At 39.5% G+C, this 23,712-nt stretch overlaps 2 protein-coding genes across 2 annotated transcripts in view; one reads left to right on the forward strand and one right to left on the reverse strand.

Moving 5' to 3' along the window:
• DKC1 (dyskerin pseudouridine synthase 1) overlaps positions 1–19,781 on the forward strand; it is a 129,190-nt gene extending 109,409 nt beyond the window's left edge. Inside the window, exon 16 of the transcript XR_009244516.1 lies at positions 19,771–19,781. The gene's annotated coding sequence lies outside the window, so the exon portion shown is untranslated. The remainder of the gene's footprint in view (positions 1–19,770) is intronic.
• The window catches only part of F8 (coagulation factor VIII), a 113,228-nt gene that overhangs the window by 35,046 nt on the left and 54,470 nt on the right, over positions 1–23,712 (reverse strand). The window contains exons 10-18 of the mRNA XM_058659188.1: positions 22,386–22,479; positions 17,765–17,979; positions 15,610–15,760; positions 8,845–9,054; positions 4,896–6,499; positions 4,010–4,203; positions 2,899–3,052; positions 639–851; positions 165–393 (exon numbers count right to left, since the gene is read on the reverse strand). Coding sequence (XP_058515171.1) covers positions 165–393; positions 639–851; positions 2,899–3,052; positions 4,010–4,203; positions 4,896–6,499; positions 8,845–9,054; positions 15,610–15,760; positions 17,765–17,979; positions 22,386–22,479 — 3,064 coding nt within the window. The remainder of the gene's footprint in view (positions 1–164; positions 394–638; positions 852–2,898; positions 3,053–4,009; positions 4,204–4,895; positions 6,500–8,844; positions 9,055–15,609; positions 15,761–17,764; positions 17,980–22,385; positions 22,480–23,712) is intronic.

A 23,712-nucleotide genomic window follows, 5' to 3' on the forward strand; every position in this document is an offset into this window, starting at 1 on the left:
CGTTGTAGAAATTTCTTCTCTTCTGCTTCACCAAAAATGCTGATATGTATGAGAATTCTGCTCCCATATTCTCAACTCACAGTTTTCAAGTCTCTGACTCAAGGCCCATTTATCAAAGTGCATGCTACATTTCACAGTGAGTAATTGTGTGGGGGATATATTACCATGGAAACGAAAATTCTCTTTAAAAGTAGGATCTTCTATCTGGTTGTTACAGGGGGTCCTGCAGTTCCTTTCCATGTTTTCAATGAAGTACCAGCTCTTGGACTCATCAAAGATAGTGAAAAACAGAGCAAATTCCTGCACTGTCACCTGTCTTCCATGAGCAGGATTCAGTGTGTTAGCGCGGCAGATGAGAAGGGGTCCAATCAAACCCGAGTGCATATCTTTTTCCTATGAACCAGAGTGGATTTTTCATCAGCCCTTATTGTACTCCAGTCTGCTTCCCATCTTCCCAGAGTACAATTCATTCTTTTTGCTAGATTCTAGAATGACAGTTCTAAAATACAAATATGATATCACCGTCTTTACTCAAAACTTTTAATCACTCTTAAGATAAATACAAAAATTCTTAGTAGACAATATAAAGAACATTCTTTTAAACTAGAAAGTGGCCAGCACTATGGAGGTCTGCTTACCAGATCAACATCGGAGAAATAAGCCCAGGCCTTGCAGTCAAATTCATCATTAGTGGGTGCCATGTGATGTTGCACTTCCCAAAAGTAAGTTTTGGTTTCATTAGGCTTAACAAAGTTTTTCCTAGGCTCAGCTCCTTGCCTTTTATCTTCCTTATAGGAAATCAGGCTAGAGTAAAAGGAGTAGGGACGAGAGGCCTGATTTTTGAAAGTGACCTGCATAGCAAAACAAATGAGCAAGGAAGCCCACAAGGATTATCTTTATGGATTCTCAAGCCTTTTGCTTAAGGTTTACATTTCTAATAAGAACACTCATTTTTAAAAATCTTTATTTGCATTTTTAATACCATGGAGAAAGTAGTACAGTGGATGGCAGCTGTTATGTCAAACCTAAAGATCTATACAGGAATTCTTAAAAAAAATTTTTCAAAGATAGAGTGACATAGGGAGATGAAGAGGGAGAGGAAAGGGAGATATCTTCCATTTGTTGGTTCACTCTCCCAAATGCCTGTATCAGCCATAACTAGACTAGGCTAAAACTAGCAATCAGGAATTTCATCCTAGTCATTTATTTGTATGGCTCAAGCACTGGCCATCTTTTGCTGTCTTCTCAGGCACATTAGCAGGTAGCTGGATTGAGTGTCAGTGTTGCCTAAGTAGTTGTGCCACAAGGCTGCCTCCTGTGGAAGTTCTGAATTCTAAATTTAAGACATGAACTCAAGGTTGCAAAGGAGAAAGACTGAAGCATTTACAAACAACTCTGAAGTAAAAAGAAAAGATTCATGGGCTACTAATTAATAATTTAAACGAACCATATTGCAAAAACCATCCCATAGAACAATGAAAGATAATAAACCTGGAAAAACATTTCATTAAAATTATCAATGGTTCATTTTTACTATATAAGGCTATATCACTCATTAGAAAAGTATTCTACTCTAAAAGAGATAAATTTATAAAGAATATTAATAGATAATTCATAAGAGAAAGAGAACGAGGACTCAGCATGCCAGGACCACCGCCGCAAGGCAGTGAAGGGGTCTCTGGCTATGGGCAGCCAGTGCACCAAATGGTGCCAGGCTCTGCCTGCTGGCCACCTGGCGGCGAGCTTCGGAGTTTTTATTATCAGAAATCGCTGCTTAGGGCCACCCTTAAATAAGGCCAGCCTTTGTGTAGGTGAGAGATAATTTTCTGTGTATTCCCAGTAATAGTAACCATAAACACTAGGGGAAGAGTGGGACAGAGACCTGAAGGTTTGAATGAGAGCACCCATAATAACTATTAGAGCCAGACTGATCCACCAAACAAACCAGGACCCAGAAGCTCGAGAGGACTAGTAGGGAGATAGTGGGCACCTCCTTCGTAGTTTCTTTTAGGATCCCCGCAATCGAGCTTTCGGTCTCTGGAAGATAAACATCAAATGACAGAGGACAGAACAAGTCAATCGACCACCTCAGCTGTATGTTGACAATGAAAAAATCGGTCAACTGGAGACTATGATGGACAATGTCAATCAGTGGATTCTCCAACGACCGCATCGTGCCCAAAGTGGTGAGACTGGCAACAATACAGTTCTGTAGAACTATCAAAACCACTTTGCTGGCTCTGCCTTTGGACCGGAGATGGTCTCCCCAAGAAACTGATGGACATTTTTGGACGGTGGGATGCGGGACTTCTTGCCTGGTGGATGCGTGCAGTGGGGGAATCCCAGCTGAATTTGATCCGTGGTGGTGCAACAAGGTGGAGGAATACATTATGGTGGTGGGGGGGAGAATCTCAGGGCCTATAGAACCATGACACATAATGCAATGTAATCAAAAAAATGTAATATGGCAACGGGGTGGGGCGGTCCACTGAGGGGGGAGGGTACAGGGAGGGGTTGGGCAAAAAATTAAAAAATGAATAAAAAAAAAGAGAAAGAGGACATTCATGCATCTTTCATTCTGAGTGTTTTATCCTAGGAAAAGGATTGTTATTAAAGCCTTATTTATGCAGTGAAAAAAATGGTTAAGTAAACTATGGTTTTTTGAATTCATATTATTATATAGCCATTTCAAAATAATAGGAGGCATTTTGAATGACATAAGCATTGTGTATGGCATACTATTTTGTGAAAAATAAGAAGCAAAATTATAATTGGTATAATTTTTAGAACATAAGAAAATACATAGAAGGATACACAGCAAAATTGTAGATTATTTTATAATCAGAAATAAAATGAATATATTACAATTTTCTTACGATTACATGATCCTTAACTCACCACAATATTGTCTTCAACTTCTGCTCTTATATATGGTCCCAAGATTCCTAAGTGTTCATTTAATTCTCCACGATATAAGGACTGAGTGAAGGAACCATCAGTAAATTCCTGGAAAACTACCTTCTTGAACTGAAGGGCACTGCCACCCTGAACACTGGAGAAGAAGCAGAGGAAAAGCAGCATCTTGATGGACCAAATGTGCATAAATGCTTTACAACCTTTCCTTCCTTGTATTTGGGATAGATTTAATAGAATTGATGACAAACTGCAAGTATAATGGGGCAGGAAGGAGAAAACAGGAATTCCTGAATTCCTCACTGTAGTCCCTTCATGCTTGTCATTGCTTGGTTCCTCAAACATGCTAAACTTGTCCCATTGTCAGGGCCTGTTTTTGCATTTTTTGACCCTATCTATCTGGAAACATCTTCACTCAGGATTTCATCAGTTGACCTCTTAGCATCATTTAGGTCTCAACTCCACAAGCAGAATTTATATAATCATCAATTACTTTCCACTGTATTATCCTAGTCCATCTTAAGAATAATACCATTGGTATTCTCTTATTTTTACACTAATGTATTATCTCTTGCTGTACCCAGTAGAATATAAACTTATTTGCTCTACTCCAGTGTCTACAGCTATTTCCAACAGAGTATTCCATAAATATTTGTCAACTGAATAATTGTCTCTGAGTTTATCTTGCAAATTTATCTGTGCTGTCTCTTCCCCTGCCCAACCTGCCTCTGCTCCTGCATCCTCAATTCTTAATTCCACACATTTCACTTTTTCCTTGCTGAAGGCTCAGGGAGTACTTTTGTAATGCCAACAGATTGATAGATGAAACTAACTTTTTTTGCTGATCTCCACAGCATCTTCATGATCCTGACTCTTCCACCCTCTTGGAAACCCCTTTCCTCTCCATACCACCAGAGTAAGACTTTCATTCTGTTTGCATTTACCACACTTGCTCATTGTTGTCATCATCACCTAACCTCCCACTTACTCCTTACTGCTATGTGGTTCTCAGTGGCCACTACAATTTTATTGCTGCACATCGGTTGTCTTTCCTACCACTTAAGCATCCACTAAGTCAAAAGATAAATAATCATACCTGTTTCTTACAGCATGAGGGGATGTACCCATTCCATAATCCCAAAGCCGTTCCACTGCAGCGATAAAATAGTGTCGCGTTCTCTTTTCAAAGCTGCGGGGACCCAGGTTTTCATCCTCACCATAAATGTAAAAATCTTCCCTCTTCATTTCAGATGAGATGGTATCATCATAGTCAATTTCTTCTTGCTGGGACTGTAAAATAATAAAGATTATTTCACTTTTTGGTGGAGTTTGAGAGCGTAACCTTCCAGGTTTTTTTTTTTTTTTTTTTTTTTTTTTTTTTTTTTTTTTTTTTGCTTTGCCCAACTGACTTCTTTTAAGGGGCCTATCTTGTCCCTCATTTATTGTTGCTATTGCATAATTATTTTCACAAGGAGTCAGGGATAAAGTATTTTCCTTTGTCTGAAAACCTGTGTCTTTGGCGACTTCTCTGGGGATTTCCACCCTTATTTTGTTGTCTGAGTAACATATTGGCTGTTCCAATCAAGAGGGATCAGCAGCTTGGAGTGTGTCTTTTCAGAGGTTTCTCCATCTCATTCAGAAAGAGTACTTTTCCAGCTCTGTCTTATTCCACTTAACAACTCCCTTTGTTTTCTGAATGATCTGTTCCACATGATATAGGTGACCAGAAGACCCATTGCTAGTTACTTTAGGGAAAAGTTCCTCCTGATGACTAGGAACTTTAAAAAACCAACTTGACATTGCTAACTCAGATAAGCCTGGCTGCAAGAGCACTGTATTATCAAATTTCTTATACATGGCTGAGTTTGTGGCACTTGTCCCAGGGAGCCAAATCACCTTTAACGGTAATGCTTGGAATCATTTCTTTGGATGTTGTTATGACACTTCATTGGACCATCTGATAAGGGAGACCAAATACCAACCCTTTTCTCCTCTTCATGACAGTCCATCTGTCTCAGGGTACTCTGGGTGAAATATTTCGTGTTTTCGGACTGTTGGGTTGAGGTATCCTCCACAGTTATTCCATTTTGAAGTTTTGTTTCTTCTAGTGAAAGTCCAAATTGTCTCAATGTCTGTTTACCATGTTCAGCGATAGAATTCTGTAGACTTAGATTAGGAGACATTGTTAGGCTGTTGACATATTGATCTACCATTTGCCTGGTTTGACTTCCCAAGCCTTTTAAGTAGGTTTCCTCTTCTTCCTTTCTTTTTGAAAAATGGGTGATCTGAATTTCTGCTCCATGTGTTGAATCATTTAATGATCTGGTATCGTCTAGACCTAGTTTTTGGCTAGTGCTCATTAAGAGAAGGTTTTTCAAAAAATTCTTAGTGTCATTCATTACATATTTTTGGTGAACCATTTCAGCATTTTTTGATGAAGTAATTTTATTTAACATATGATTTAGCCGTAAAGCTGTAGTATTTTTATCCATAAATATATCATCATAAATCAAAGATGTCACTTTTTGAAACTCAGTGTCATTTTTTAGTATAATACTTTGCCAGACTGATGTGCTATTCTCAATCAGTAATTCTGGGCCATCAATGTGGGTCTCTCCATTAGTTATGGAGTTGTTAGATGATTCAGTTTTTTTAAAAAAGGAGGTATGAATCTTGAAGGAAGTGTTATCACTGATCACTGAAGCAGATTCATGAGATTTTTTCTCTTTAAATAACTTCTCGTTCTCTAGTGATGATGTATTTTTTCCCAGTGAAGTTTCTTGATTATTCATTAAGTCTACCTCTAAAAACATGGAATCATTTCTATTTTTCAAATTCAAAGGTATACTAGACTTAGTAAGGATGGGAGCTTTTTTATCAGATACACTGGTGCCCAAATGACTACCCAAAGCAACTGGCATATTTGGGGGTTCTAAGGAACCTTTCTTTTTACTTCCTGCGAAGTCATCTGATGTAATTGTTGGTGGAGTTATTACAGTATGTGATGAGCTAGAAGCTTTTAGATTAAGCTCATTAAATTCTACTGGTGTGGTTGTCTCCAAATTCTCATGTAGTCTTAACTGGAGTCCTGTTCCAGGTGTAAATACTGGGCCCCCACTGGGATGGAGTTCTGGCCTGAGATAGAACCCTTTATATGGTTTTTCATCATTGGCTATCACTCCAGGTGAATGAGCATCAGGAACAGCCTCATATATGGATTCTTGGTCTTCTGCTAAGGATAATCCATGTGGGGTAGAACTTTGTCCCAAGAGCATCAACAGATCACTGGAGGAGACATTTTGCACTTTAGCCATCTGTGTTTTCTGTTCTGATGGATAGTCAATGTTATCTACACCTTTTTGTGGGTTTGTGGTGGCAGTGAATTGCTTTTGCCTGGTTCCAGGATGCCTTGAATTCTGGGAGAAGCTTCTGGGTTCAATGCCATTGTATTCCTCCATGAAGTGTGTTTCAGTATCTTCATCCTCGTCATAATCACCAGTGTTGCTGTCACAACTATAAACCTTTAGTAAGGCTGTCATGCCTCTGTTTCGAAAGTCCGGGTTGTGGCACCCTATAACCCACAGACCTGAAAAGGAGAGAGAATATGACTGCTTTACTCATAACCCAAGTTACAATAAGGCTCTGTGTTCGAGGCTCTCTCCCATTCAAACATAAATAAATAAAACAACACTAACAAGTTATGGAGCTAAATCCCTGACACATGTAACAGTTTAACAACGGTAGTTAAACTGATTTTTACACTAGTGTTATACTATGTCTGTTTGTGACAAACCCTTCCCCCCCAAAAAAAAGGGAAAAAGAAAAAACAATAACAACACACACACACACAAAACCAACCCCCCCAAAAAAAACTAAAACTATGATTAAAAATCCCTTACTGAGATAAGGATGGAGAAATGCAAACAATAGTGTAAGGTCTTGAGACTCTCCACATATCATTCTCTGATGATGACAGTAACTTAATTCAGGGAGGTTTTTATATAGACTCCATATTATTACTGCATGACATTAGAACAGGTTCTAGCGTCAGATTTCTTGGTTTTAAATTCTCTCTGTAGCATTTTCCAGCTTTTGAGCAAGTAAGACCTATGAGTTGCTAAATTTCTAAATGAGAAATTAATATTCTATGCCATCACATGATGGCACTGCGATCACATAACACTGTATGTAGCATTCACTGTAACGATTTTGCAGGATAAGTAAGCACATAATCTAGAATCTACCTGACATGGTAGATTTACATTGGTGCAAGAAATGGTCATTTCTTTTTTATTTTTAAAATTTTATTTATTTATTTATTTATTTATTTATTTATTTATTTATTTATTTATTTATTGTTAAGTCAGATATACAGAGAGGAGGAGAGACAGACAGGAAGATCTTCCATCCATCCTCCATCCCAAGTGACCACAACGGCCGGTGCTGCTCCAATCCAGGAGCCAGGAACCTCTTCCAGGTCTCCCACACGGGTGCAGGGTCCCAAGGCTTTGGGCCGTCCTCGACTGCTTTCCCAGACCACAAGCAGGGAGCTGGATGGGAAGTGGAGCTGCCGGGATTAGAACCGGCGCCCATATGGGATCCCGGCACGTTCAAGGCGAGGACTTTGGCTGCTAGGCCACTGCGCCAGACCAAAAATGTTCATTTCTATTGCTTCTCGGCCTTTTGGCTAAGATCAAGTGCAGAAATGTTCATTTCTAACATGAACAAGATGAGCTCAGTTATGAAGGCAATGAAGAATAATAGACAACTCCATCATGGTGAAGTATATCAGTGACTTTGCTGAACCCCTTCCAATACAAATATGAAGAGATGGAAAAAATGGGACCTAAACAAATAATCATATTCACATGCAGCTTTTGCAGTTTTGTAAGTGGCAAAGCTGAGGAAATGGATTATGTAAATAACTCTATAACCTTGACCTTGATGAACTGAGAAGTCAAGTCTGAAGAAAAAAAAAGAATTCCTGCTAGCTAGGAACTAAATATTTTACGAAGTTTATTTAGAAGGAACTCGCCTTGGTGATAAATAATAGCAAAAAGGAACAAGACACTACAATATAGAAGAAAAAAAGATACATTGCACATCTCATATATGAATTTGTCAGTTCACCCAATACAGCTCATCAGGGAATTATTCAAGTGGAAATAGGTCAATAGAAGTTAAACAATCAGGGCCTAGCACAATGGCTCAGCTGGGTAATCCTTCACCTCAAACCATCCCATATGGGCACCGGTTCTTATCCTGGCAGCTCCACCTCCCATCCAGCTCCCTGCTTGTGGCCTGGGAAAGCAGTCGAGGACGGCCCAAAGCCTTGGGACCCTGCACCCACGTGGGAGACCTGGAAGAGGCTCCTGGCTTTGGATTGGCTCAGCCTCATCTGTTGCGGCCACTTGGGGAGTGAATCAATGGATGGAAGATTTTTCTCTTTGTCTCCTTCTCTCTGTAAATCTACCTTTCCAATAGAAATAAGCAAATATTTGAAAAAGAAGCTAAGCAAACAGAAAAAAAGTGGGAAAACAGTGAGAAAGAAAAAAAATAATAAACAGTCAGAACAGCATAGTCAATATCAAACAGCATAACATATATATTATTGAAATCTCAGGCTGGGATAAGAAATAGAAACAGTTTAAGAAGAAATATCTGAAAAGCTGAATGACAGATATGGCTCCAAATTAATGAAACAACAAACCACAGACTGATAGTAGAGAACATTAAACAAAACACACACACACACAATATCCATGCTTAAACACATTATATTCCAAGTGCTGAAAACCCAAGGGAAATCTTCAAGTAATCCATATTTTTAAAAGATATGTCATGTATAGGTGATCATAGTGATCATAGATGAGAGCATATGAATGGCTACTGAAGCAATCACAGATATTAGTAAATGATAATATAACTAACCTGGGTTTTCCATTGACATGAAAACAGTTTCTCCTGAGAATGGGAATAGGGTAAGCGTATCTTCATAGACCATCTTGTGTTTGAACGTATATCCAGAAAAGAATATAGATAGGAAGTCAGTTTGTGCTCCCACACTTAGAATGTACCAGTATGCTACCTCGTGCAAGCAAACTGACAACTGTAGGCTGTCAAAGACATAGCCATTGATGCCTGCACAAGAGAAAGAAAGCAAGAGGGTTAGCAGTATCCCAGAATAATTGTTTTGAGTTGTGATTGTCATGATATAATTATGGTATTAAATAATATAACTATTATCTGGTTCCCAAGAAGATATAGCTTTATACCTTCCTAAAAGTATATTGTTAATACTTGATCAGTTTGCTGCAAATCCCAAAGTAAGGTACAGATCTTTTACCTCTTTGGTTAAATTTATTCCTAAGTATTTTTGCTATTAAGATTGTTTCCTGGGGCTGACTCTGTGACATAGTACACTAGGCCTCCACCTATGATGCTGGCATCCTATGTGGGCTCAGGTTCATGTCCTGGCTACTCTACTTCCAATCGAGCTCTTTGCTAGTGGCCTGGAAAAGCAGTGGAGGATGGACCAAAGCATTGAGTCCCAGCACCTGTCTGGGAAACCTGGTAGCTCCTGGGTCCTGGCTCCTGGCTTTGGATCGGCCCAGCTCTGTGTTCATGGCCATTTGAGGAGTGAACAAGTGGATGGAATATCTGTCTTTTCTTATCTCTGTAAATCTGCCTTTCCAACAAAAATAAGCACACACACACAAAAACATTGGTTTCTGTGTTGCTTTTTTGGATATTGCACTGTTGGTGTAGAGATTTTTGCAAGCTCATTTTATATTCTGCACATTTACTAAACTTGTTTATTCTGAAAATATTTGAACGGGAGGGGTTTCCATATACTAGATCACGTCATCAGTCATAGAATTTCTTCCTTTCTTATTTGGATTCTTTCATTTATTTTTCTTGTGAAATTGCTCTGGCCAGAGTTATGTTGAGTAGAGCTGGAAATATTGGGTCTCTAATTTTGTTCTTGATGTTAGAGGAAAGTCTTGGGGGCTTTTTGCCATTGGATATACTGTTAGCTGTGAAGCACTAACATTTACTGTGTTGAGATATACTTCTCCCATTCATACTTTATTAGATGTTTTATTATTATCATTTTATGGTACAGTTCCATAGTTTCTGGGTCCCTGATGTGGGGCATGCTCCAAGGTCACTGCTCAACTGGTTTTGATAGTTCAACAGTTATGAATTGTTACCAACTCGCCACCCCAAGCACGATGAGGTCGTTGAAGAATCCACTGATTGACATAGTCCACCTTGGAGTCTCTGCCCAGTTTTTCACTGCCAACACTTGGCTGGGGTAGTTGATCGATTTGTTCTGTCCTCTGTTGTGGTGCCAGGTGTCCTCTGCAGGTTCCGATGGACTGCCATATCCTCCATGTGCACCTGGTTGTGCTCTCCACTGCTCCGTCTGAGCCTCTGAGGAGGCTCGGCTCTGGCACTTGCACTTCATGGCAGACCATGGAACCTGCACTTCTCTTCATGGTTAGGGTTCTGAATCTGGCAGTTCGATTGGGGAGATCCTCAAAGAAACTGTCTGAGGTGATCCCAGACCAGATTCTTGTGTGTACTTGCAAGTACAGGGCCCGGTACAGTCCATCCCCCAATCAGCTGGTGGTTGCAATTGCTGGGTTGATTCTGTTTCCAGCGCAGTCTTCCACTGGAACCAATGGGTGTTGCAGTCCAGCCTGGTTCTGCCCAGCACACACTCGGCCCTCACATAAAACAGTGGGAGCTGCAGTCTAGTCAGAGTGACCCACCCCATAACCCCCACCAGGCCCGCCCCCTACCCTGGTTCCCATGCTTGTCGGTATTTGCAACAGACTAGTCCAGTCTGTTCCACATCCCAGTCAGCTCTCATACATGTCAATGGGCATTGAAGGCTAGTTCAACCCAACCAACCCCACTATCCAGTCCACACGCATACTGTTGGTTGCCTTTCTGTCTAGCCACCCCAGCCCCTGTCCTGATTTTCATGCTCTCCAGTGGGAGTGATAACCCAAGAGGGAGGAGCCCACTATTTCCCTCCCAGGCCACTACCACTCCTTGATTATGCACTCTCCAGGTGGTTCTGGAATTAAACTTGACAGATTTAGCGTCCAGTGCCAGCCCCTGCCAGCTGATGCTGCAGCAAAGTCCAACCAACCCTCATCCACTCTAATTTTTGCTTGCATCATTCGGAACAGTCAGCCCAACCTGGCTTTTCCCTCATCTAGCTCATGAACAACTTTCGGTTAAACAAGAAAAAAACAAAAAATATATCTCAGGACAAGTGAAAATTAAAACATTATATAGCAGAACTCGGGAGTAGAGCTAAAGCAGTTATAAGAGAGAAGTATGCAGAAATAAATGATTACATTAAAAGGAAAGAAGAGCCTCAAGTAAGCAAATTTTAGTCTCAAGACACTATAAAAAGGACAAAATAATCCAAAATTTATCAGCAAGAAGGAATAAGAAAGATTAGAGTAGTAATAAAATAAAAAACAGAAACAGTATTTTAAAGGTAGATGGGGTTTTGAAAGGAAAAAATAAAACAGAGAAGTACCTAGACAAGCTAAAGAAAACACGACAAGACTCAGATAAAGCAAAATTTAAGATGAAACATTCAACCAAGATCACAGCAATCTGAAGAATCATAAGAGACTACTGTGAACATTTAGACGTCAAAACGTGATGCCTTTGAACCATAACCCTTTTCCTCTTTCGTTTTTGGCCTTTTCTAATCTTTTGATCTTTTGTTTAAAATTTGTGATATGCTGACAAATTTAAAAAGCAAATAAAAAAGTATCTTTGGTGGGAGGTTTTTGATTTCTAATTCAGTCTATATACAAGTAGAGATCTCAGATTTTCTATTTCTTTGTGATTTAATCCTGACAGGTTGCATATTGCTGGGAAATTTTCCATTTCTTTTAGGGCATCAGCTTTCATTTGATTCATTTCCAGTGTGACATATTTTTTAAGTTCCTTGAACACCTGTTTTACGTGCTTCTCATTGTGCCTCTATCTCTTCTTTTACTCTTGGTCATTGTACTTTTGGTTAGCAGACTCTTCTTCTTGGAGCAGGTTTCCAAGCTGTGTCACCCACAGGTCTGCAATTCCATTTTACTTACTGTGGTTGGTACATGGGTCTTTGTTTGCAGTTACTTTGTGCCACTCCCTCCAGCGAGTTCCAGGTCTGGGTTCTTATGTTAGATTTCCACCATGGTCTCCACAGCCCCAGCTCCTGGCTCACCACTCTCCACCTCCTGTGATACCGTGCTGAGGCTGCACCGTTGTCTCTGCAACCTTTCTCCCACTTTTTGTTGGAGCAGGTCCTGGAATTAGGGAGACACCAGGTGTCCTATATAGCTAGGTTGTTGGTGGTGGTGATCTCGCAGCAACCTGTTGGGCGTTATGTCTGGGGGACACACGGAACTATTTTGATCCATACAAACTCATAATCAGTATTAATTTCCTGTAGGACCACTGCAATGCACTAGCTGAGTTGCTCCCAGCTCAGCGCATGTGCAGTTCACTGTTGTCCCTGAAGTCTTAAATTCTTTGCCACACCATACAAAATGGCACCTGATGTGCCACTAGTAAAGTTCTTGATCTGCTGGCTGTCAGGTCTGAGGGCTACCCGGACCTGTCTTGGGTGGAACCTGTAGGATGCCACGTTGTTGCACTTCACTGAGCCAGAAGTGAGTTCACTCCCAGCTCAGTGCATGTGCAGTCCTGCCCCATAGGCCTTGCCTTCTTGAATCAAATGGTGCCCGATATGGCTCTAAGAGGTGGACTGGGGTGTGAAATCCACCCTGTTCCCGCACTGCCCATCTGGGATCTGCCGCTCTGTCTCTGCTCCTGGTCAAATCCAATAGATCAGCAGGACAAGCAGTTCTTTGGGTTCACCTCCTGAACTCCCATGGTGAAAGTCCCTTCCCACCTTGTTGCTGGTAGAGTTCTGGCTGCAGGTGCGATTCAGATCTCCGTTAGCTGAATGCTGCTGGGGTGTCAGTCACTGCAACACCACACTGTTGTGTCTGCTGCTTTCCTGTGTCTGTCAGTCTCTGGGTATCTCTCTGCCGTTGTTCTGTCTTCTGTTTCCTAGAATGTGCCCTCTCTACTTCACACTGGCTAATGTTTCTCCATCCGTTTAAATGTGTCCTTACCCTGTTCTTTCATCTTGATTCCCTAGATATTTTTTTTTTTATCACGAAAAGTGTTGAATTTTGTTGAATGCCTTTTCTACATCTATTGTGATGATCACATGATTTTGTCCCTCATTCTATCAATATTTTGTTCTATATTAGTTGATAGTTTGTGACCAAACCCTTTTCATATGATTTAGGTTTCATATCTTGCAAAGTGTTTCTCATGTGCTTTGCCCTTTTCTTCCTGTTGTCTTTTTTTTTTAAAGATTTTATTATTATTGGAAAGCCGGATATACAGAGAGGAGGAGAGACAGAGAGGAAGATCTTCCATCTGATGTTTCACTCCCCAAGTGAGCCGCAATGGGTCAGTGCTGCGCCGATCCGAAGCCGGGAACCAGGAACCTCTTCCAGGTCTCCCAGCGGGTGCAGGGTCCCAAAGCATTGGGTCGTCCTCCACTGCTTTCCCAGGCCACAAGCAGGGAGCTGGATGGGAAGTGGAGCTGCCAGGATTAGAACCGGAGCCCATATGGGATCCCGGGGCATTCAAGGCAAGGACTTTAGCTGCTAGGCCACGCCGCCGGGCCCCCTGTTGTCTTTTTATACTGATTTGTAAGAATATTTTATATATTCAGAATATAAATTCTTTGTATGGTAAATGTATTGACAATATCTTCTCCCATTATGTGGGTTATTTTTGCTTAATTATTAGGGTTTTTTTTATTTTTTAAAGGTTTATTTTATTTACTTGAAAGGCAGAGTGACAGAGAGATAAACATCTTACATTGGGTGGTTTATTACTCAAATGCACAGAACTGCCAGGTCTGGGATAGGCTAAAGCTAGGATCCAGGAACTTCATCTAGATGTCCTACGAGAATGCCTGCTACTTTCTAGGGTGTCCAGCATCAGGAACATGAATGGAAATGGACCTCAGACATTTTAAAGAGTGGTTTAATCCATTGTGCCACAGCATCCATTCATAACAGTATCTTTTAATGAACATTCTTAAGTGTAATAGTTTAATTTATTAGTTTTATTTTTGTTAATATTTTTGTGGTTTCAAATAAGGTTTTGGTCCAATCATCTTTGTTTCACAAGTAAGGTCACCCTCAAACTGCCTATATGTTATCCATTTTCGTTGTTAAGGATTTAAGTGTTGTGAATGTCTACATCTGGTAAGTTAACGACAAAGGTGTTATCAAGGTGCTATTTGACAATCAGAGTTCCTTGTTGATATTCTCCTCTTACTTGGTGACAAAGACCTCATTCTTAATTTTCCTCCCATCTTTCTGGTTACTCTTCAGTATCAAGCAGATTCATTTTCTATTGTTGATTGCTGTTAAAACTCAACCTCACCAAATTCACTGTGCCAGCAAATGAACTCCTTATTCCATCTCCCAAATTGGCTTCTTCTTTATTCTTCACCTTGTCAATTCAATAAGTGGCACAAACCACTCTCCTAGCTACCAACGTCAGAAAAGTAATAGTCACACTTGAGTTCTTGCAACATACCTAATCAGTTCTAAATTCTATGAATTCCCTCTGTAAACAAATCTCATACACATCCCTTCATCTTTATTCCTTCTTTAATTTTTCTATTGCTTGTGGAATCCATCTACAAAATAAACCCCAAGTCCTATCACTTTAAAAACACAAATAGCGAAGCAAACACATATCTCTCAAAACCCTTATTATCCTATTCTCAACCCCTTTGATTTGTTCTATAACCCACTGTTCATTTGGCAGCATATTATCCAGGCTTCAAATATTTGCATATCTTCTGGGGTATTTTGACTTGTTGGTCTCCAGCTTTGCTCCATGATATACCATACTGATATTTAAAAGACTATACAGTTATCCACTAGTATTGTATGAGAATCTTTTACAAATAAGGCCACTAGTATTAATGGTCTTGTAATTTTTTGAGTCTGATAGGTACAGTGTTATGTCATAATATTATATTTTTGCATTACTCTAAAGTAAAGTGAAATTGAAAATTTCTATCACATTTGTGAACACTTAACATCAGTATGCAGAGACATACAGAGGGGAAGCCATGTGAAGATGCAGGGAAAGTATAGCCAGCTGCAAGCCAAGGACAGAAGTCTTAGAAGAAACCAAACTTCCTAACACTTTGATCTCAGACTTTTAGTTTCCACAATTGTGAGATGATACATCTTTCGGCTCAGTGATACTTTGCTATGGTAGCCCTAGCAAACTGATAGAACGTATGGATGTATTTATATGTTATTATATTCTCATGGAGAAAATATGTTTTAATATGAATTACCTAGGATGAACTGGTTGATGGAAAGAAATAATATATAAGGAAATGGGGGAATAGGAAGCAGCCAAGGAAATATCTGAAATAAAAGTTTTGACTGGATTTTTAAGTATGCATTGTCAGATCACAATTATGCATTTATATGTTTATAGACTATATAATTCTTGCATGGCATATGGATTCATTGTACTATTTGGATATTAGTTTGGTGGTGTTTGATTCCCCTTTATCCAATATTCATAGGACTCAAGTGCTGTTTAACTCACTGTGCATAATGTTGGAGGCTTGGAACTCTGGATCTTGGGGTTGCCCTCCAGGCGCCTCAGGGAGAAAGCGTTGCATATTCTCTGTGAAGTACCAACTCTGATTCTCATCAAATACAGAAAACAGGATGACATTTCTCTTGTCTGACATCATCTGTTAATTGCATATATTGTTCATGTTCATAGCAGAAGTATTAGCCAAGAAATTCAACCAATATTATCTTCGTCAATTAAGAAAGAAAGAATGCATATAATCTTTGGTATTTATACACAGTGGAATACTCTTTAGCTATTAAAAAAGATGAAATTTTGTTATTTGTGAAAACATGGATAGAATTGGATGTCATTATATTAAGAGAAATAAACCAGAAACAGAAAGACATACCACGTTATCTCTCTATATGAAAAATCCGAAAATGTTGATCTCACAGAAGCTGAGGATAAAACAGTGGCTACCAGAGGCTTGAGAAAGTTGTCAGCAAACAGAGATGGCAAAGGCTGATCAGTTCGTGTAAAGAGACAGATAGGGAAAATAAGTTCTGATATTCCATAGCACAGTAAGATTAGGGTTAGAGTTTCATTGTTCTACACACAATGGAAATGCTCTGAAAATGTATTTCAAAGAAGCTCAAAAATTTTTTGAATGCTTTCATGACAAAGAAATGATGAATTATTAAAGAAATAGATAAATTTACCCTAATTTGAACAGTATACAAGGCTCTGTTTCTAATCCCGGCAGCCCCTATTCCCATGCAGCTCCCTGCTTGTGGCCTGGGAAAGCAGTCGAGGACGGCCCAAAGCCTTGGGACCCTGCACCCATGTGGGAGACCTGGAAGAGACTTCTGGCTTCGGATAGGTGCAGCTCCAGCCTCTGTGGCCATTTGGGGAGTGAATCTGTCTCTCCTCTCTATCTGATTTTCCAATAAAAATAAATAAATCTTAAAATAAATAAAGTTGGGCATTTGGTGAAGTGGTTGGGATGTCTGAAACTCATGTTGAATAGCCTAGGTTTGAGTTTTGATCTACTCCCTACTTCAGCTACCTGTTACTGTGTGCCCTGGGACGTGCGGCAGGTGACAGCTCAAGTACTAGGGGTCCCTACTACCCAATTGGTAATCTGGATTGCGATCTCAGATGCTGTTGAAGGCGTTTAGTGACCAGCAGATGGGGAGTGTTTCTCTCTCTCTGCCCCTTTCTGAGTAAAAATAATAATAATAATGTAAAGGAACATTACATATATCTTAAAGTAGGAACTTGTTGTTCACAATAGAAGTGATGACATGAACACTTACTTCCATTTATTCTTAGGATTATTATGGCATATACCAGGGCTGGAAGTGGGGGGGGTCTCAATTCTTTTGAAAGATTTATTTATTTTTATTTAAAAGCAGAGTTACAGACAGGAGAGACAAAAAGATGTTCCATCTGCCGGTTCACTGCCCAAATGGCTGCAATGGCTAATCTGAATCCAGGAGCCAGCAGCTTCTTCTGGGTTTTCCACATGGGTGCAGGGTCCCAAGGACCCTACTTTTCTAGGCCATTAATAGGGAGCTGATCAGAAGTGGAGCAGCCGGGACATAAACTGGCACCCATATGGGATCCTAGTGCTTGTAGGTGGAGGATTAGTTATTTGAGCCACCATGCTGGTAATTATTTAAATATGACTGATGCCTTTCCTAAACTAACATGTGGCAATTGCCCTTCCACAATGCTACCAAACTATAAAAAAATAAAAAAGCAGGAATCCAATAACAAAGCTAGAGAAAACTGGGGCTAGCCATATGGGCACCGGTTTGTATCCCAGATGGTTCACTTCCCATCCAGTTCCCTGCTGTCGGTCGCCTAGAAATAGGTGGTAATGTGAAACTAGACAGGATCAACTAGAGAGAGCTAAACCCAAGACTGAAAATGAGTACTATAGAACAACTTTCAGTCTCAAAATCTAGCAGATAAGTTTATTATAACAAATTCAAAATCAGTAGCAGCTGAGCAGGACCAGGCTTAATTCCCTTAATTACCTATAGTGTAGACTATGTTATCTTCTGTTGGCTATGGGGAGACACAAACATTGAGAGATGATTGAAATTGTATGGTGGTTCATATGCATCTCCTTCAGATTTCAGCTTCAAATTCAGCACTTAGAAATGGAAGAACATACCTGATTTCCTCTCTGATCTACAGATTCTTTGTAGCATATGAGGAGAGGACCAATGAGTCCTGAGGCTAGATCTCTGTCTGGATTGATGAGACTAGAATAATATCTTGTCAGGCACCGAGGATCTGATTTAGTTGGTCCATCTTCTGTGGTCACTTTCCATTTATATTTGAATATTTCTCCTGGCAGAATTGGCAAATCCTTCAAATGTTTTATACCTATCCACATCCAAACCAACAAACAGTTCAGTCAGAGTATAACAAGCTGCATGTTGGTAATATTAAATCAAATTAAGATTTTCTTGAAGCTTAATACATATATTAAGTTTGGCTCCCAGGTATTTTCAGACATCGTAAACTGTACCCTAATCTAGACATAAGTAGAGTGTAACCTAATATGAAAGTACATCCTTGGGGTGATTCCCAGTTCCAACGAAACTGTATCACATAATACAATGTAATCAATGAATAAAAATAAAATAAAATAAAATTAAAAAATCTAGGCATTAAAAAAAAAGAAAGTACATCCTTGTAACAAATAGAATCTCAGTCAATCAAAGCAGCCAAGTCTCCAGCCCATTAGAATCTGATGTGAAAATATGACCATATAAGGCAAATGCTGACTATAGTCAATCAGGTTATTTATGTTTGCCATTTCCTATTATCTGGTTATAGCATGCACATGTGCTAAGGTACAATGTTGTCTCTTTGTTCAAAAAAAAGCTGCTAAATTTAATTTGTAAGATTTTCTTTGTTAACAGTAATGTTGTTATTGTGACAAGGATTTACCAGCAATTGGAAATTGAAATTTTACCCATTTTAAATTTAAGATTAACACATTTTTTTCCAACACTGGAAGTGGGTCCAAAATGAAGGATAAAAACCATACAATTGTCTCAATGGATGCAAAGAAAGCATTTTTGAAAAGATTCAAAATTCTTTCATGACAAAAAATCTTTTAAGTATTGGATGTAGAAGGTACATACTGCAGTACAATAAAGCCAACACAAAACAAGCCCCACAGACAATGTAGTAATGAATGGGGAGAATCTGGAAGCATTTTCACTAGTACCTGGAACTAGACAATGTCTGCTCTCATTACTTTATAAAATATAATCCTGGAAGTTTTAGGCAAAGCCAGAAAGTAAAATGAAGAACTCTCAAGAGTATATAAATTGGAAAAATGAAGTTAAAATTAATCCTATTTGCACATCACATAATATTTTTAATATAGGAGAACTAAAAAAATCTGTTAATAGAATATTATATCTGATAAGAACTCAGCGAAGTTGTAGGATACAAAATTAACAGAAAATCATTGGCATTCTTATATAATAACAATGATCCAGTAGAGAAAGAATTTATGAGAACAATCCCTTTCACAATAACTGGAAAACATTTAAAATACCTTGAATAAAAGAGTGGCACCTGCTGGCACGTATGTTTGCTGGATAATGGGGCTGGTTGGATTGAACTAGGCTTCAATGTCCATTGACATGTATGAGAGCTGAATGGAATATGGGACAGAATGGACCAGTCTGCTGTACATATTGGCAAGCATGGAAACCAGGGCAGGGGGCGGGCCTGGTGGGGGTTATTTCGGGTTACTCTGACAAGGCTACAGCTCTCACTGGTTTGTGTGAGGGCTGAATGTGTGGTTGGCAGGATCAGGCTGTGCTGCAACACCTATTGGTTTGCGTGAAACATGAGGCTGGAGACAGAACTGACCCAGCAATTGCAACCACCAGTGTGTGCATAGGCTGATTTGGGTGACAGACTGTGCCAGATCCTGTACTGGCAAACGCACACAAGAATCAGGTCTGGGATCACCTCAGATAAAGTTTCTTTGGGGATCCTCCCAACTGACTTGCTGGACTCCGAACCCCAACCATGGAGAGAATTGCAGGTTCCATGGTCTGACCGTGGAGTGCATGTGTCAGAGCTGGGCCTCCTCAGTGGTTTAGATGGAGCAATGGACAGCATAGCCAGGTGCACATGGAGGATATGGCAGCACACTGGAGACCGCAGAGCACACCTGGCACTACTTCAGAGGACAGAGGACAGAACAAATTGATCAACTACCCCAGCCAAGCATTGGCAGTGAAAATCTGGGCAAACGGAGACTCTAAGGTGGAGTATGTCAGCCAGTGGATTCCAGAGAGATTTTATCATGCTTGGAGTGGCGAAATCAGCAATAATTCAGAAATGTTGAACTATCAAAACCTCTTGAGCAGAACCCTCAAGCTTGCCCCACGTTGGGGACCCTGGGATGGCATTGGGTGGCTGTCCCCCATCCCCGGATATGGAGGCTGTTGGGAGGCTGGCTGTGGCTTCTCCCCTTATTTCCGTCCTTTCCCCATAAGCAAGAAGGAAAAAAAAGAGAATGTGGAAATAATGGTCTCACCCACCTTCCTTTACACTTTGTGCCCTAATCAACTATGTAATAATCATCAAAAATTAAAATAATTATCTTTAAAAATACCTTTAATAAAGTTAACTAGGGATGTAAAAGAGCTCTACAATTAACAAAAAGGGAAAAGACACCAAATTTCACATTCATGGAATGGAAAAATTAATGTTACAAAATACCCATTTTACCTAAAGCAATTTTTAGATTTAATACATTTCCCATCAAAAGTCCAATGACATTAAATACAAAAAGTTTTAAAAACCCTAGAATTCATATGGAAGTAAAAATATTATGAAAAAGCATCTTAAAGAAACCTCAAACTGTAAAAACAAAGCTGGGAGCATCACAACACCAGAATTCAAGTCATATTACATGACTGTTCTCACTTAGATGGCATGGTATTGGCATAAAATTGGAAATGTGGGCTACTGGAACAGAATAGAGACCCCAGAAAAAAAAATAAAACCCATGCAGCCACAATCACATAATCTTTGACAAGTGAGCTAAGATCATTCACAGCAGAAAGAACAGTCTCTTCAACTAATCAGATGTCCAAATATAGAAGATGGAGACAACACTCCTGCCTTACACTTTAAGGCAAAAACAAAAACAAACAAATCAAAACGGATCAAAGAGCTAAGCCTAAGATCCGAAACAGTCAAACTGCCAGAGGAAAGTTTAAGGAAAGTAATACAAGTCACTGACCTAGGAAAATACCTTTCATAAGCCTCCAAAAGTGCAGATTGTAAAAGCAAAAATAGACAAATGGGACTACATCAAGCTAAGAAACTTTTGCACAGCAAAGAAAACAATTAACAAAATGAAGAGACAACAGACAGAATGAGAGAAACTATTCGCAAATTATGTGTCTGATAAAGGATTGATACACAGAATGTGAAAGGGGCTCAAGAAACTCAACAATAAAACAACAAAATTAAGAAATGAGCAGAGAATATGAATAGACATTTTTCAAAGGAAGAAGTACAAATGGCTACAGACACATGAAAAAAATGCTCAAGATCACTAGCCACAAGGACAATGCAAATAAAAACCACAATGAGGTAACTATCACCTCACTCCAATTGCAGTGGCTATTATCCAAAAATTTAAAAATCACAAATGGGAAACAGAGTGGTAGCCTACTGACTAAAGTCCTCGCTTTGCATGTGCCAGGATCCCATATGGGCACTGGTTCTAATCACAGTGCCCTGCTTCCTATCCAGCTCCCTGCTTGTGGCCTGGGAAAGCAGTGGAGGACGGCCCAAAGCCTTGGGACCCTGCAGCCATGTGGGAGACCCAGAAGAAGCTCCTGGCTCCTGGATTCAGATTAGCTCAGCTGCAACCATTACAGACACTTATGGAGTGAGCCAGCAGATGGAAGATCTTTCTTTGTATCTCCTTCTTCCTGTAAATCTGATTTTCCAATTAAAACAAATCTCTTAAAAAAATCACAAATGAAGGTGAATTTGTAGAGAAAAGGAACAGCAATGCACTGTTGATGAGGATGTAAGTTAGTGCAACAGTTTTGGAAAACAGTAAGGAGATTCCTCAAAACTAACAATACTTCTATCTGACCCAACCATCCCACACCTAGGAACATATCAATGCAAGTTAAATCACCATATAAAGAGGTATCCGCACTCCTATGTTTACAGCAGCTCAATTCACAATAAAGGATATGTAATCAACCTAGATGTCTGTCACCTAATGAGGAAAATGTGGTGTGTAGATGATCAAATATTACTCAGCCATAAAAAGAATGAAATCTTGAAATTTTCAATAAAATTGTTGGAATTAGAGAACATCATGCTAGATTAAATAAACCAGATTAAAAAATCCAAGTATCACATATTTCCTCTTATACGTGCAAGCTAATATAAATAGATCATACAAATTGCTTGGCTGTCCTATTATTTGGTATATTATTATAAATATTGTTATCACTGATTTATGCTATCTATAAGATAATAAATCTCTTATCTTGATGATATATGTGGACATACATAATTTCTGCATTTGAAGTGCATGTGGCAAAATGCTAAAAATGTTAACCTTAACCTTTAAAAATGCAAAAAAGATATTACTTATCAAAAATATGGAGGCAGCTAGAAATTATATTCAGAGAAAATACTGACTTGAAATGCCAACGCCTCAAGATTTTAGGACACTTGTATCGGTTGCATTGTGTTAGTTGAACGTCATTAGGAATAGTTACCTTTTGGCAACTTCCCTGAGTGCAAAGGACTCACATCAGTGATTCCATGAGGGTAGATGTTGTATGGTCGAGTTGCTTGATTCTTAAATATAATCTGAAAGTACAAATGAGATCAAAATCAGGTCCTAGAGCAACTGGGATCAGTCAGAAAATTGTGGCTTATCTCTGGAAAACCAAAAGTTTCCAGGAAGTAAAGCCTGCATAAAATTCAAAGTATTTATTATTTCTGTAAAATTGCTCAACAATATACCTTTAAGGATATTTTCCATTTTTCAATGCCTTATGTCAAGGGTCAGCATTGTGGTATACTGGATTAGACCTCCACCTGCAATGCCAGCATCCCATATTGGTGCTGGCTCGAGTCCTGGCTTTTCCACTTCTGATCCAGCTCCCTGCTAATGTTCCTGGGAAAGCCACTGAAGATGAACAGAGTGCTTGAGCCCCTGCATCTACATGGGAGACCTGGAGAAATCTCCTGACTCCTGGCTTCAGCTTGGCTCAGCCCCGGTTATTGCAGCCATTTGGGAAGTAAAGCAGTGGATGGAAGATCTCTCTCCCTCTCTCCCTCTGTCTGTCCATCTGTTCCTCTTTGTAACTCTGCCTTTCAAATAAATAAACCTTATAATGAAGAATAAATTCAGAATGTCAAGTTTTAATATTGTAGTAAAACAGGCCAAGCTGCCACTGAAAACTCCAGCATCCCATATAGACACCAGTTCAAGACCCAGCTGCTCAACATCTGATCCGGCTCCCTGCCAATGTGCTTCAGAAAGCACTGGAAGATGACCCAATTGCTTGGGCCTCTGCCGTTCACATGGGAGAACTAGAAGAAGCTCTAGGTTCCTGGTTTCACTTTGGAGAGTGAGCCATTGGATGGGAGATCTCTCTTTCTCTTTCCTTCTCTTTCTGTCACTTTATCTTTCAAATAAATAAAGCAAAACTAAAAAAATCATAAAAATATATGCAACAAGATCTTGACTAGATAAAAATGAAAAATATTGTTAGGACCAACGAAGTTAAAATACAAGTACCAAATTGAGAAAAATATTTTGAGGATAAATGGCAATGTGCCAATATCCATAATGTATAAAGGCCTTTGAGAAATATAAAGGGAATCATACAAATAACCGACAAACAATTTTACAGCTAACCAGGAAAGACAGATGGGAACACGTAAATATTTTGCTTAGAAAGTTGGAGAACTTTCTAAAGATTTATAATATGTGTTATTGAGACTAGTGTGGGAAAAGGGAAAGAATTGTCTTATATCTAGCAAAACTCCACATGTGAGAACCCTGCATGGCATTTTTGAGAGCAGCTATTGATG

The sequence above is a fragment of the Ochotona princeps genome, chromosome X (assembly GCF_030435755.1).
Source record: "Ochotona princeps isolate mOchPri1 chromosome X, mOchPri1.hap1, whole genome shotgun sequence".
Classification (NCBI taxonomy): domain Eukaryota; kingdom Metazoa; phylum Chordata; class Mammalia; order Lagomorpha; family Ochotonidae; genus Ochotona; species Ochotona princeps.